A 15,117-nucleotide genomic window follows, 5' to 3' on the forward strand; every position below is an offset into this window, starting at 1 on the left:
AATGCAATTTCATTTCAAATTAAGATTGAAAACAATCCTAACGAAGAAAAAGAAGAATTAGACTTTATGGATGAAACAGTAGACCAAGAATTAATAAAATGTGCTGAAGAATGTGATTCTTGGAATGAAAAGGAGGACATACCTGATGATTTAATGTTACAAATTCTCTTAGATTTTGAAAAATCAGAACAATAAATTTAAATTTTAAAAGTTAAAATTGTTTGAGACATTATTCTTTTTAATATGAAAATTATTAAATAGTACCCAAAAAGATAAAATATAAAGTGAGACTTAAAATATACTGTGCAACTTTTTTGTGTTACATAGTAAGTTTGCTCATAGTTACTTCCTTTCTCCCACTATATTATCTCCAATGTGTATTTAACACCTCTTTATCATCTCCTGCCTCCATGTTCTTTCTGCTTTCCTGACAGACTATGCTATGAATTCCATATGCCACAATAACTTCTGAAACAACATGCAAGATATCTACAAAGGAGACAGTGTATATTTATTTTTAGACTCTGCATTGGTACCTACATGTTGGTACTTAAATAAAAAAAACAAAAAAAAAATACAACAAAAAGAACAATCAATAAACATACAATATTTGAAAATTCTTTCATTCTTTTTTCCCTATATTACGCTTCCCGGTGCGCGTACCGGGCGCTCCCCCCGCAAAAAAACGATAATAAAAATTATTTTTTTTTGCCCCGCGGGGCCCTTTTAAAGCCCCCTCATCAAACCTAGGGGGTCAGGGAGGATGTACTCTGCCCCCTTATGCTCATTTCCCCCTTTGTTTTTGCCACCTCTTGTGTCTCGATCCTACCGAGACACAAGATGGCGGCCGCTCCGGACTGTTTAGAATGTTCACAGTCACCGGGGAGCCAATCTGCTTCTCCTCGCTAAGTTCCGTTACGCGTCAGGTACGCGAACCGGGGCGCTAACCGGGACGCTGTCACAGATATATATATTTTTTTGAACGTTAATTTCTCAAAATCCACTGGAGCACATATCTTGAGACCTAGCAAAGGCACATCGGGCTACCAGTCCCTACAATTTTGTCAAGTTTCATAGAAATCCATTCAGCCGTTCGAGCTAAAAGTGAGTCCAACCGCCCTATGGAGAAAACTCAATGTTAAAAACACGTTTTGGGACCCCCCTTTTTTCTCGGCCCCCACTTAACGAAACCCCCCCAAACTTTCAGGGGACGCTCAGAAACGAAATGTGCCATTTTCCTGAAAATTTCAGCCAATTCCGTCCTTCAACGCCAAAGTTATTCAACATAGAATTTTCAGAAATCCCTATTCAAAAAAATCCTAACTATATATACCTACTGGCGACCGCCAGTAGGTAATATATATATATATATGTGTGTGTATATATATATATACATATATACACACACACAGAAACACACACGTACAATGAATAGTTGAAAATAGGTGAATTTAATGGTGATAACTTGTTTATTGTGCTTCTTTATCATTTCATTTATCGTTCATGTCCCCGTTCCCGTTCCCGCCCCCCACCCGCTGTCCGTGTGCCTGCCCGACCCCTCCCGCTGTCCGTGTGCCTCCCGCTAGGTTGTACCTTTTTTATTTTGCTTCTTTATCATTTCATTTATCCGTGTGCCTCCCGAAGGGTGCTCTTGGATTGATACTCTGCTGTTTTTCTGTAATGTGCTCCATGTGTGTTTGGGCTCTATCTACTGTGTTATACTGTGTCCAGTTATCCTTTTATGACATGTTATTAAACTCTGCTATGCTAATACATTCCTGTACATTTACACTATGCTGTGCTATAATACCGTGCTCTATGTTTCATGTTGTAGTGTTAGGTCATGCTCCGACATACTAGGCATTTTTAATGCCAGGCTGGGCTATCTCATGTCGTGCTGTTGGGTTCTGGGGGGTTTATGGAGCCCCTTGCAGTTGTATTATAGATGTGCACCTTTTATTCAGGGTTCAGCCACTTGAATCGAACACGTCTCGCTGGAGCGTCCCATTACTCGTAACGTGCTTGAGTGCAGCCCACTTTCTATAACTAGTCATGGGGTATCAATGATGGCGTCTTTAAAACTAACCGAATATTTCACAGAGGTTCGTTTAATTCACTTCAGGGGCTGGCCGCCTGAGGGTCTGTTGCAGCAGTTCAAACCTCTCGACATGCGAGTTTCGCACACTTCTCTGCAGCCGGCCATGAATCTCCTGAGCTGTCTTTCCGGCCTGCCATGTGCTCTTCTGTGGTGGTGACACAGTTGCGGCATAAATAACCAGAGGGGCCGACGAGCTGATGCTTTGGGTAAAGCGGTCTGCTCGCTTTAGTTTGTAATGTTTATTTTTAGCCTCTCGGCACCGCATGCTGATGTTTCGCTCCTTCCGGGAATGCCACTGACAGAATTAGACCCCAATGGCTGCCCCAAGCGGGCGCGCCGCTCTGCAAACTCGTGCCCACGTGCTCACGTGCCACTCGTGTTTGTAGGTCAAAGGACACGGCCCTGCATGAACGGGTCCTACTCAGTGAGATATGTTCAAGGGCTGAAAGGTTTAATTTCTTAAGGTGCCTGTAGGTGACATAGTTTCGTGTCACTTCTGCTGGGGCATTTCAAGTTGCAAAGTTGTTATGTAAAGAGAAGATGTGACGGTCACACCAGATTAAGTTCATGTTTCTTCTTGTTGTGATTAATCCCGGCATGCCAAAGATTACGTGTGGGTCAAGCCACATAGAAATTTTCTTGCCACGTCAGTATGGTCATACCAAATGTTCGTTGCCTAAGACAGAGACAGATGTTGCTTATTGTTGGTTCTGGGAATGAAATTAATTAAGGCTTCCTTGAAGGCTCCGTTGTTTGAGGATATTATGTATCGCAAAAGAAATGAGCAGGAAATTATAAGCGAAGGGAAACACATTTCACGTATCTTATCAGTATTAGGAAAGATTCACATTTAGTAAAGTCTTCCATTTTGACCGTTCTTCTATATTTGAAAACACCAACGATCTCACCCGCTGTCTACACATGAGGGATCCCGAGTGTGTGCGTGTGTGACTGCTCCAGTGTGTGCGTGCATGTGAGTGCTCCAGAGTATGTGTGTGTGTGTGTGTGAGACTGCTCCTGGGTGTGTGTGTGTGTGTGACTGCTCCAGGGTGTGTGTGTATGTGACTGCTTCAGAGTGTGTGTGTGTGTATGTGACTGCTCCAGAGTGTGTGTATGTGACTGCTCCAGAGTGTGTGTGTGTGTGTGTATGTGACTGCTCCAGAGTGTGTATGTGTGTATGTGACTGCTCCAGAGTGTGTGTGTGTGTGTGTGTGTGTGTGTGTGTGTGTGTGTGTGTGTGTGTGTGTGTGTGTGTGTGTGTGTGTGTGTGTGTGTGTGTGTGTGTGTGTGTGTGTGTGTGTGTGTGTGTGTGTGTGTGTGTGTGTGTGTGTGTGTGTCTGCCTGCTCCAGAGGGTGTGTGTGTGTGACTGCTCTGGTTGTGTGTGTGGGGGGGGCTCTGGGTGTGGCTGGCTCTGGTTGTGTGTGGGGGGGGCTCTGGGTGTGTGTGGGTGTGGCTCTGGGTGTGTGTGTGGGTGGTAGTAATTGCTGTCTGCTGAGCTCGTCCGTAGGGTACAATAGTTTTCACATTTGCGAGAGATTAAGCTATTGGCAATGTAAATGACAATGCCATTTAATTATCTGTTTTCAAAACCAACACATAAATACAAATTTTGTCATTTACAATGCCAATAGCTCTAACTTCTCCAAAGACGAAACCGTTGCATTGTAAATGCTTGTTTTTATATTGCTTGTCCATTAGTCAAAGGTGCTAGGCTGCTTTACAGTAAACAAGGTTTGTTACATAAGGTACGACATTACAAAACGTAACATAGGGCATCAATTACATTATCCAAGGCAGTATGTACATTCGGAAAGTACCAGGCAGCTGATGAAGATATTAATTTACAAGTCATAAAACAGGACATAGAATCAAACTATCTAGAGAGGTATGTACATTAAAGTAGTAAACTTTTTTTTTATTAATGCCAGAATCGAGATGAGGAAGAAGTCTGAGGCGTAGAGTTTAGCTAAAATGTCTTTGAAGGAGGAGGGCTTTCAGCTCTGATTTAAAAAGAGCTGTTGAGTGGCGGTGCATAGGTGAGGACTTGCATATTCTGATTGTGCTACCTGAGAAGGACTGTCACGAGTTTCTTTTTTTAATGCAGCAGTGTTATCATTTCGTGATGGTCTAGTAGTGAACCCCGAAGGTTTGAGTTTGTCCGCCATGTAGCGTGGAGTGGATGTGTGTAGGGCCTTGTGTCTGATACAGACTGTCTAGTAAATGACCCTGGCTACAGGGGCAGCCAGCGGCCAGATGTGATCCTTTCTTTTGGCCTCATAGATAAAGAGTGCTTCCAAATGTAGGATAGATTTAAGAGGAGTAGTCTAGCCTTGAGAGATCTAACGCCTGAACTAGAGTTTGTAGATCTTGCTTTGGAATGTAGCAGGGGATATACTTTTTCGAAATGGTATGGAGAAATTAAGAGAGGTGGCAGTATAACAGGCTTTCCTGGTCCTTGCGGTAATTCTTCTTTTTTTCTCATTTTGCAGGCTTTTTGAAACAAGTATGCCGATGGTAAAAGATTGATTGGAATGGACTTTGGACACTTGGCTTCGTAATAGCCTTCAACATACCTCATTTGGCAAACATGCAGTTGTTTTTTTCAAATCAAAACCTACTACCAAATCTGGGAATTAAACTAACATTCCTATTCGCTGCTCTTATTATAGAACAATATCTCAGGTTAATGCATATACTTTGGTATATCCTTACTGTTCAAAAGAAAGGCAAAGAGAATTTAATTCATACGTTCAGGAAACCATTTAGTGTCTCTTTTTATCAGCAGCTTAGGACGGGGGAGTTAAATACAGAATCATGCCTTGTGTACTTTAGTCCACTGAGCCTCCTGACCCAGCCAACTTTAATTTGGCTGAATAGGGCTGTTCAAATAAGCTGTAGAGCCGGCCCATGTAACACAACTAGTCTGAGGCAGCATTTCTAACTTATGAGAAAGGTTACAGAATTTGAAGAAAGCTGGAATTAACTGTAACCACACGAGCAGCCAAGAACAATTGAACACCCTTGTTAAATTGAACACTCCCTGCATTTCTCAATTGTTTAAGATCCAAAGGTTTTTGTGGGGTTATTTTTCATAGCACAGTCAGGTAACGCTTAGTGGTCCATCCCAAGAGTGTTTTAACCCCTTCGAAGCTAATGACGAGCTGGGCTCGTCATGGCGCTTACCTGCCGTGCGCGGATGACAAGGCCAGCTCGTCATGAAATAAAGTAAAACAGCAATTCCCAGCGCAGGAGGGGAAAACGCCTAGCAGCCATGTGGTTAAAAGGACATATTTGAAATAACAAAAGAGATGTAAAAGCACAACAAGGGATGCCAATTCCTAAGACTGTCCTTCAGTATAGCTCCCCATTCTCCGTTAGATTGAAGGCAGTATCTGTATGTGTCCAGATGCAGCTGTGAGTGATAAAATTGATCAGATCTTCATGACCAATTTCAAAGTTTTTCTCATGTTTCTGTTAGTCTGTTGTGGGTATTGCTTAGAATGGATGCTCATTTTGACCTAGATGTACTTCACAACCTACTTTTTTTCTTTTTATGACTCTTTTTACTTATCAGTGCTCAATCAACAGTTCATTGAAATTGTATTTCACAGTATATCATCAATCCATATGCCAGAATGCACAATGGTTACATCAGCAATCGCTTTTAAAAATCCGACCTAGCATAGTTATACACCTTTCTCCTGCTTATATCTAGGTGTCCCTATCCACAGCCCTCGGTGTTCCTGCCAATCGCCCCATACCTCTCCCATTTACGTGGGCATCCCCTACTCATATAGATTGTATTTTCGGCCCACCAGCACCAATCCAGGTCTGCCTCCCAGTCAGCCACCCTTAGGAGAGAAGCTGCCCCTCAGCCCCCTGCTATATTGAGCTTGGCCACCACCGCGGCCATCGCCAACCAAATTTTCTTTATATCTCCTTTTGCCCATGCCCATTCTATCTACTCTGAAGGCCGGATCAGCTGGTCCCCAAATCCCCATTCGTTGACTGTGACTAACTGGGAGTCCCGATAGTGCTTCTTGACATCAGGCACCGCTAGCCCTCCTTTGTAGACACCTCTCTGCAACTTTTGTAGGGCTGTATGGGAGGTACAGCCATTCGACAACTGTAGTCGTAGTTCCGCATTTACCTTCTGGAAAAAAGCTTTTGGAACTGGAAAGGGCGTTCTTTTGCAAAATATACAGCCGGCTTGTGAGAGTCATCATTTTGATTATGGCCGCTTGGTCCATCAATTAAAGCAAAAGCTTCTGCCAATGCTGGGCATCTCTACAGAATCGATCCAATTGGACGGTCAGGTTCTTAGCATAAAAGGTCTGCGTCTTTCTATTCACATATACACCCCGGTATTTAAAGCCAGTCCCCTCAACTGGAACCCTACATCTAGATGTCAGTCTTGGTATTCCCCCCACCAGCAGAAACAGTAGGGAATTGTCCCAATTTATACGATATCCCGATTGGTTTCCCAATATGTGGAGAATCTGTTAAATCCTATCAACGGAATGCATGGGCCTTGTGACATATAGTAGGACATCGTCCGCGTATGAGTTACGTTCATCCCATTCACCTCTCACTGGAGTGCCCCAGATAAGGGGATGTTGATGCCAATGGCTTCAGGGTCAAAACAAAGAACGTTGGGTCAGGGGGTAACCCTGTCTCGTACCTTTTCAGAGGTCAAACACCCTGGACACCAAACTATTGACTCTTAATCTTGCTAGCGGATGGGCATGTAGAAGCCTGACCCACCCAATGAACCTAGGCCCAAAACTTAGACGTGTTAAAACAGCAACACAATAACTCAATTCCACGCTATTGAACGCCATTTTAGTGTCTATGGATAGAAGAGCCACCGGTTCTGTAAAAACGGATTTCGTCACATGCATGAACCCATATAGCCTTCATAGATTCAGTCCTGCTCCCCTATGCAGCATAAATTCAGTTTGATCTGGATGAAGCTGAGATGTAATCACTGTTCGCAGGTAAATCGCTAAGGCCTTGGCCAATACTTAAGCCTCGTAGTTCAGCAGTGAGATGGGTCTATATGACCCACAGCCTGTGGGTGGTTTACCCTCTTTAGGGATCACCACTATCACTGCCTTTCTTTGGTCCTCTGGTGATGTTCCATCCTTCCTGGCTCCTTGGAACATATTTAGAAGGTGTTCTGCTGTCTTGTTTAACATACATTTGAATATTTCCACCAGTAGGCCTTTCTGACCCACCCCCTTCCCAGATTACAAGGTGTGCACTGCCGAACTCAAGGTTTTGCTCTAGTAAGTCTTGGTCTTCTTCTGTCAGCTGATTGAGGATTACATCTCTAAGAAATTCCTCACAGTCAGCACCTGACATGTCGGAAGTGAACATATAGAGAGCCTCATAATAAGCAGCGAACGCCTCTGCGATCTCGTTTCCCGTTACGTCGTATTGTCAGCTGTCAGGTTTCTCTGCAATACAGTAAATGATTTAGTATACTGAGCTATGTTATTGTCCTACCATTAGGTTGCTGAAGGATAAACATGCTGCTCTTAGTAAGTAATTGTTTTTTTTCTGCAATGCATTTCAGTTCATTTACTTTTATCCAAAGCATTGCTGATTAGAGCAAGAAGAGTGTTGCTATTTGACTATTTACAAATAACAATGTTAAACATGAGTGCAAACCTTAAAATATGGCAAATGTTTCTTTCTGTGCTATAGGCTACAGTTGGGAGATGGTAAAACAAATGGAATATATATGCAGCCCTCTTAGCCAGCCTGTGACATTCCCTGTCAGAGCTGCTCTGGTTCGTCAGTCGTGGGATGAGCTCCTTTGGTTGCTACAGCAGTCAAACAGGTAAGAGTTTTTTTAATATCAAAACCCTTCTACACAACTTATCATCACATTGTAATGTGTTGGAGAAAAGTAAAGTTTCGGCCTCTGACATATAATTGACCCATCCAGTCCAGATCAAGAATACTCCGTATTTAGTGTCATATGGGATAGTTGTCCCCGATGTCCAGTATGTCTGCCGGTTGAAATGACTGGGTTATCACCAAGGTGAATTGACCCTCTGTGCTCATGCAGCCAGTTGATTTAGTTTGGAGACTCCTGCTACAATGTTCTGCATAGGTTTTATCGCTGGGCATGTTCCTTAAGGTTGTTATGCAGGGAATAGTTCGAACATCATAACCATTGTTCTGGAGAATATTGCATAATTTTACGATCATTTGTGCATATTACCCCTTTTGCTGCTAGCCCCCCTGCCTCCCGTGCAAAGCCTTTTTTTTGGTTATATGGGGTAGTTTGCGCTTAGACACCTGTAACTTTTTGACCACATAAGGATTCCACTCCAAATTTGCATCCTTTTCTTCCAGCATCATGGGGATTTTAAACGTACCCAGGGTTTGTTGATTCCCCTGGAGGGGACCCTGAAATTAGCCAAAATACAGCTAAATGTTGTTTTCACCAGTAACTTCTAAGTATGACAGATTTTTGAAAGCAATATACAGTTACATCCATTAGACCCTTCTGATTGTCGGGATATATAGGACTTGTAGGCTCACCAAGAACCCGAGAAACCCAGAGCCAATAACAGCAGCGTCTTGCAGTGTTTTTAATTGTGTACTGGGTATATAGCAATTCATTTGGAAAAATATAAACAGTGAAAAATCGGTATTAAAGACACCAATGTATTTCTGAAATAGGGACAAAATATAGAGTTTAGAAACAGTAGCTATGTGCACATCTCCGAAATTGTGCGTACCCATACTAGCATGTGAATTATAGGACACATTTTCAAAGTGACTTCTTTTTTACACATTGTCTTACATTTGGAAGGTAGAAATGCATCGAAAGTCAATAGGTAATAACAGTAGCTCCTCACTTCTGTGTTCCTATAAGTCTCCCAATAAGAATAGTACCTTACTCTTGTGGGTAGGACTAGTGCCCACGACAGGAAACGTCCCAAAAGGCAATGTGGACACTCCACATTTTTACAGTGAAAACAGACCCTTTTTTTGCAAAGTGCCTAGCTGTGGATTTTGAACCCTAGCTCAGGCGGCACCTAGGGCAACCTAGCAAACCTATACATAGAATCTAGGATGGGTTACTTGAGTGACTATCATCAGGGTCTGTTACCCAGAATGCCTTGCAAACCTCAAACTTTGTAAAAAAAAAAAAAAATCCTCACATTTCTGTGATGGAAAGCTCTGGAATCTCTGTGGATCCACACAATTCCTCCCACCCGCATTCCCCAGAGTCTTCCAAGAGAAATGGTACCTCACTTGTGTGGGTAGGCCTAGTGCCCGCAACAGGAAAACAGCCAAAAAACGCAACGTGGACACACCAAATCTTTTTTTTTTTCAAAACAGTTTTTATTGTGCCGTACAGCTATATACACCCTGGTGAAACCTGGAAAATTGACCTATACACAGATAAGTAGAATAGTATTGCTGATATCAACAGTTATTTTTCTAGATCGAACGATAACACATATAAAATCAATTGCCATGTCGTGAATAACATTACCCATTGTCGTCTGCCCGCTGCCCCTCGCCCTTTATAATTTAAGATATAGACTAAGAAAGTTTTCCCCCTTGAGTCATTATGCCACAGTCACTGCAGCCTGTGAAATTGAGGGAACCGGTTCTAGATAGTAGACTTTCCATTTGTCCTATATCATGGAATGTTTCTGAGGGCATCCTCTCACTTTAAAAATTGGTAATTCCAAGCCCATACAGAAATCCATGCCCTTCCACCACACCTCCACCCGGGGAAAAGATGAAGCCCTCTATGCCCTGGCTATTTATCGCTTCGCCACTGTAAGTCTCAACAACAAAGAAGGCGTTTATATCTATTAACTCCTATACCGTCTGTAAGATACAAGAGGGCTAGTTTTGGCGAGGCGGGCACGTCCCACCCCAGGACCTCCGAAAGGGAGCTCAAGACCCCATGCCAGAACCTCTGGAGCGTCGCACACTACCAGACCGTATGAAATCAAGTGCCCTCTTCAGAATTACATCTCAGGCATATAGGGGACTCCACCAGACCAGCCCTCCACAATCTATGCCTAGTGGAATAGACCCGGTGGAGGTATTTAAATTGTATAAGTCTAATACATAATGCTATGGCCGCCCCAGGCGGGGATTTTAATGCCTCAGTCCAATCATCTTTGTCCAACTGTCCCAGGTCACCCTGCCATGCCTCCTGAAGTGTTGCCAGTGTGGTGTGGCTGTTAGTAACTATCATGGTATATATTTTGGTAATCTTATGATCGCCCAGGTCTCCCATAAAAACCTTGGCCTCAGTGGGGTTGAACTCTGTCAGGGTGTCTAAGTGTAGAGTTGACAGTTAGAGGGCATGCATGAACTGGAGATATTTGTAGAATTGTGTATTGGGCATATCAAATTTCCTCTGAAGCTCCTGGAATGATTTTAAAATCGGTCCTCGCATGACCACCACCAACATAGAGATACCTAAGTTCTCCCATCCACTAAATCCAGTCAGCGTCGAGAGCTGAGGCAAAATACCATTATGCCAAAGGGGTGTCTCCCCGGTCATTCACCCCCACCATCCCAAGCAGCGCAGGGCCTGTCTCCATAATGTGAAAACAGTCGTTGTAGCCAGCAGAAGGGTTTGCAGCATCGCTCCGGAGTAGAGAATAGTGTATAATGTTGTCTCACCCATTAGCCAGCTTTCCAACATATACGCCGGGTTCTGCCTATCCCCGTACTCATTTAACACCATAAGATGGGACACTGCATAATATGCCGGGATATCCGGAGTAGCCATTCCCCCACTGTACGTAGATTGGAAACAGGTTTTCAGGGCAACCCGGGCAGACCACCCACTCCAGAGGAATGGCCCAGCAATGCATTCATCTGCCTGAACTTCGTGGTCAGGATTGGATATGGATGATTCTGTAACTGATAGAGTAGGCATGGGAGGGAGACCATTTGAAAAATTGCAGATCGGCCAGACAGAGGTAGGTGAGACCAGGTCCTGAGCTGTGCTTTAGTCTGCTTTTTCAATGGGGCCAGATTTCTTTCACATAGGTCCGATTGGGAGGGGGCTAGGCAAACCTCAAGTTACTTGAACCCCTCTACAACCACCATTACCTCCCTGCACCAGGCGCCCAGGTTTGGCCCCCACCCCTCCCCAAGGCTAAAGGAACGATTTATGGGCATTCATATAGAGGCTAGATGTCTATCCAAAAATCTGCATGATGCGAAGTATCCTAGGCCTTGACCTGTTAAGATCGGTGAGAAAAAGTAGCACGTAATCTGCATATAGTGCTATGCGGTCTGAGATGCCCCTGGCCCATTCAAAGCCCTGGAGTTGCGCATCTATTCTGACCCATGCTGCGAACAGCTCCATAGTGAGCGCGAAGAGGTATGGGGAGAGGGGACATGCCTGGCGAGTCCCTCGTTCAATAGAAAATGTCTGGAAGGTGGCGTCTGCCCCATGCACTGACACTGTACTTTCCGTATACAAGAGTTGTATATAGGCCAGAAGCCGAGGGCCAAAGTTCAATTTGCTTAGCAGTGCGAAGAGGTAGGTCCAACTAAGTGAATCAAACAGTTTATCAATGTCTGCTAACAGCAGAGCCGCCAGACACTCTAACCGGATATTATGCCTCGTATTTGCGGTTTGTAATGGCCTTAGCCATCAGATTAGCCTCAACATTCAGTAATGAAATGGGGCGGTATGATGAGTGATGTTCAGGGGGTTTGCCTGGTTTTAGAAAAACGACCACCTCTGCATGTCTCCAGTCCTGTGGAAGGCATCCTGTCTCTATAGCGGCATGAATCACTTCCAGGTAATGAGCAAGGAGCAGAACCCGGAACGCCTTAAAAAATTCACTGGGGAAGCTGTTGGGCCCGGGAGCTTTACCAGAGCGCATCTCGCTCAGTACAGATGTAAGTTCGTCAACTGATAATGGAACTTTTAGTTCGTCCCACTCCTCGTCTGAGGCTGCCTTGGTGGGCAGATCATCTAGAAACTATGGATTGTGGCCATTGGTAGGATTTCTTTGGGAGCATAGAGTTATGCATAGTAATCAGCAAAACTCGCAGCGATTCGAGCTGGATTAGTCAGTATCATGCCTTCGGAACTCTGGATATCAGGGATGGAGCGTGGCTGCAGCGCCCGCTGACGGAGCTGATGCAGTAGTGCACTAGACTTGTCCCCCAATTACATATCTTCGTAGGGGTAGTGAGCCATGCCAATCTGGCTTCCTCGAATAGCTCATTAGAGTACGCTGTTGTGTGAGTAGTAGTTGTCAGTGTGCAATGTTTCCCTCTGCTCCTCTGCTCTCTTGAACAAGCTCAGTGAGTTGAGCCTCCAATTGAGTAATTTTCTCCCGTTTCTTGTGCGTTGTGCCGCACAGAAGAATATATCAGCGCTTCTTATAGTAGGCTTCTTGGCCTCCCACACTACTTCTAGGGACTCCATCGATCCCGTGTTGTGCCCACTATAATTTATGATGGCTTGGTGCATATGTAGTTTGTACTGGTGGTCCTGCAGGTGCCACGCCGAAAGGTACCATTGGAACATCGGACGTTGCAGGCCTAGTGATAGCTCCAGTGTCACAGGGGGGTGATCGGAGAGTCCTTTGAGTAATATCTCCGCCCCCTCATTCTATGAATGTAACCAGATGGTATAAACATATAGTCTAAGCGAGCAAAGGAAAAATGCATATTTGCGTACTATGTAAACTCTTGGGCTATGGGATGTAGTCTCCTCCACGTATCTATCCAATCTACCCCATTCGTCATAGGCTGCAACCTGGACTCCCGCTGTGGCACCAAACTCCCACCACCACGCAATCTGTCACGAGAGGGGCACATCACGTCATTCCAGTCTCCTCCAGCTACTGTTAGACCGCATGGCATCCCAGCCCAGATGCTTGTCAAACGTTCGACAAAGGTCCAGGTCGGGGGGGAGAGTAAACACTACCCAGGGTAACCGCCTCCTCATACGGTGTACCCGTTACTATAGCATAGCATCCTAGGGGGTCTAACCAGGTTCTAAGGAGTGAAAACTGAACTCTCTGATGGACCAGGATCGCCATCCCACAGGAGCCCCTCGTAAATCCAGAGAGATACACCTCGTCATATCCGAACTGGGACAAACAGGGTTGTTTTTTGCCCAGGTGGTGTGTCTCTTGTAGGAGTAGTATATCAGCTCTATACCGCTTAGCCTGTCGGAGTATATCACCCCGTTCAATTTTATCTAGAATGCCCCATACATTCCAGCTGATTATATGCAGTTCCATCCCGGGGGCCTCTATTCCTGTCTGAGACGGGTCTACGTAAAGCGATTGTAAGTGGGAGAGCCTATAGACTACCATCGCTTGGGGGCATGCGCATCAGATGTAATGGGATGGCATGAAAAACAACAACATGAAATTGCATAAGAATCCTCTCCCCCCTCCAATACCTCACAACTGTTGAAGTATCTGTTGCAGCGGTGGGGTGGTCACAGCCCCAACAGGGGTCTATGGTTCCACATCGCCAATGGATTCCATATAACTGTCCCCGAGACATTCTAGAGTGTTCTGATGTTAAAGAATGTCTAAAGAATGTGTTAAAGAATGTCTCTAAAGGAATGTAGCCAAAGAGTATAATTCCGCATCGTACACCGCATTTGCCACTTCTTGCGGTCTAGAGACCGCTCATGTAGTAGTTTATTTCTGCTGGGAGTCATCAGATTTTGCATGGGACTGATTTCGGGTTCTGGATCTGCGCTTGGACCGTGATCTGTGTTGTCGTTCATCTTTGGACTTAGATGATTTGTAGTTTCCCTCCACCGATGATGAGTCTGAGTCTAACCTTGGAGGGGTGTGTGGTTTGTCTTGATAGTTTCATCTGTCCAGGCAATCACCTCCTCCGGCGTATCAGAGAAAAGAGATTGCGATTTGTAGTATACTCTAAGGCGGGCCGGGTATAGCGAGGCGTATTGGAATTTCAGGACACAGAATCAGGCCTTCACCTCCGTGAAAGACTGCCGTCATTGTTGAACCATCCGTGTATAGTCCGGAAATATCATTATGCGGGATGAAGATGAAGAATAAAGTAGTGAGGCTTTAAGCCTGGCCTGTCGCAAGTTTACACTTCGATCATTGTAAGGTTTTTGAAGCAGAGCCCGGTGAGCCCGCTCTATGTGATAGGGAGCCAGGCAGAAGCCATTCCTTAAGCCACGTCATTAGAAATTGTTTTAAATTATTGCCTTCGCATCACCCGGAAATCCTACGAAGGGAAGATTATTTCTGCACGTCCATCCCTCCGCATCCTCCACCCACTCTGCCAAGCCTCTTGTGATTGATTCCTAGGCCAAGACTTTCTTTTGGAGGGTAACCACTGATTCTTCCGTCAATGAGATGCAAGTTTCAGCTTCTGTGATGCATTCTACTGTGTTGCGGAGATCCTGGCGAATTAGCATGACATCCAAGCCCACCGCTCCAATTTTTGCTTTGAGCAGGTTCCTGGATTGGGTAACGGCTGCCATCAGGGCTGCATTGTCCGGCATGGCAACCGCCTGATCCCCCGATGTTGTCGCTGGGGCTCCAGTTGCGGCGTATTTATCCAGCGTGCTCTGTTTAGATCTGGATTCTGTAATCACTCCTCCTCTGGCCGGGGGGCCACCCAGCGGGGCCCGCGGCGACTATCCTGCAGACACACTTCTGGACGCACTCAGTTTCCTCAGTGAGCAGCCATCAAGGTAGGCTGTTTCTTTTTAGGAGGTGTAGAGTTGATCATATATGGCACACTCTTTTGCTACACGAAAGCCCCCACTCCCCCCTCTCCCCCTCTCCGCTGGGGATACTCGGCAGCTATGTCTGGCAGGCCACAGCCCTACAGATCTCCCAGGTCCTCTATTTTTGCCCCTGTAGGCCAGGTAGGTATAGTCCCCTCTTGCTACGCTCGGTGTCTGATGAGGCAACTCACCGCACTGCAGCCCGATCCAGCATCCGATTTCTACAGGCTACCCCAGTATGATCTCTGTTGTGCCAAACTGCTGGCCCAG

At 45.1% G+C, this 15,117-nt stretch overlaps 1 protein-coding gene across 1 annotated transcript in view; it reads left to right on the forward strand.

Moving 5' to 3' along the window:
- Window positions 1-15,117, forward strand: part of FAM151B (family with sequence similarity 151 member B) — a 504,061-nt gene that overhangs the window by 445,888 nt on the left and 43,056 nt on the right. The window contains exon 5 of the mRNA XM_086960833.1: window positions 7,809-7,944. Within this exon, the coding sequence (XP_086816959.1) occupies window positions 7,809-7,944 (136 nt within the window). The remainder of the gene's footprint in view (window positions 1-7,808; window positions 7,945-15,117) is intronic.

This window comes from Lissotriton vulgaris, chromosome 3_1 (assembly GCF_964263255.1).
Source record: "Lissotriton vulgaris chromosome 3_1, aLisVul1.2, whole genome shotgun sequence".
In the NCBI taxonomy this organism is placed as follows: Eukaryota; Metazoa; Chordata; class Amphibia; order Caudata; family Salamandridae; genus Lissotriton; species Lissotriton vulgaris.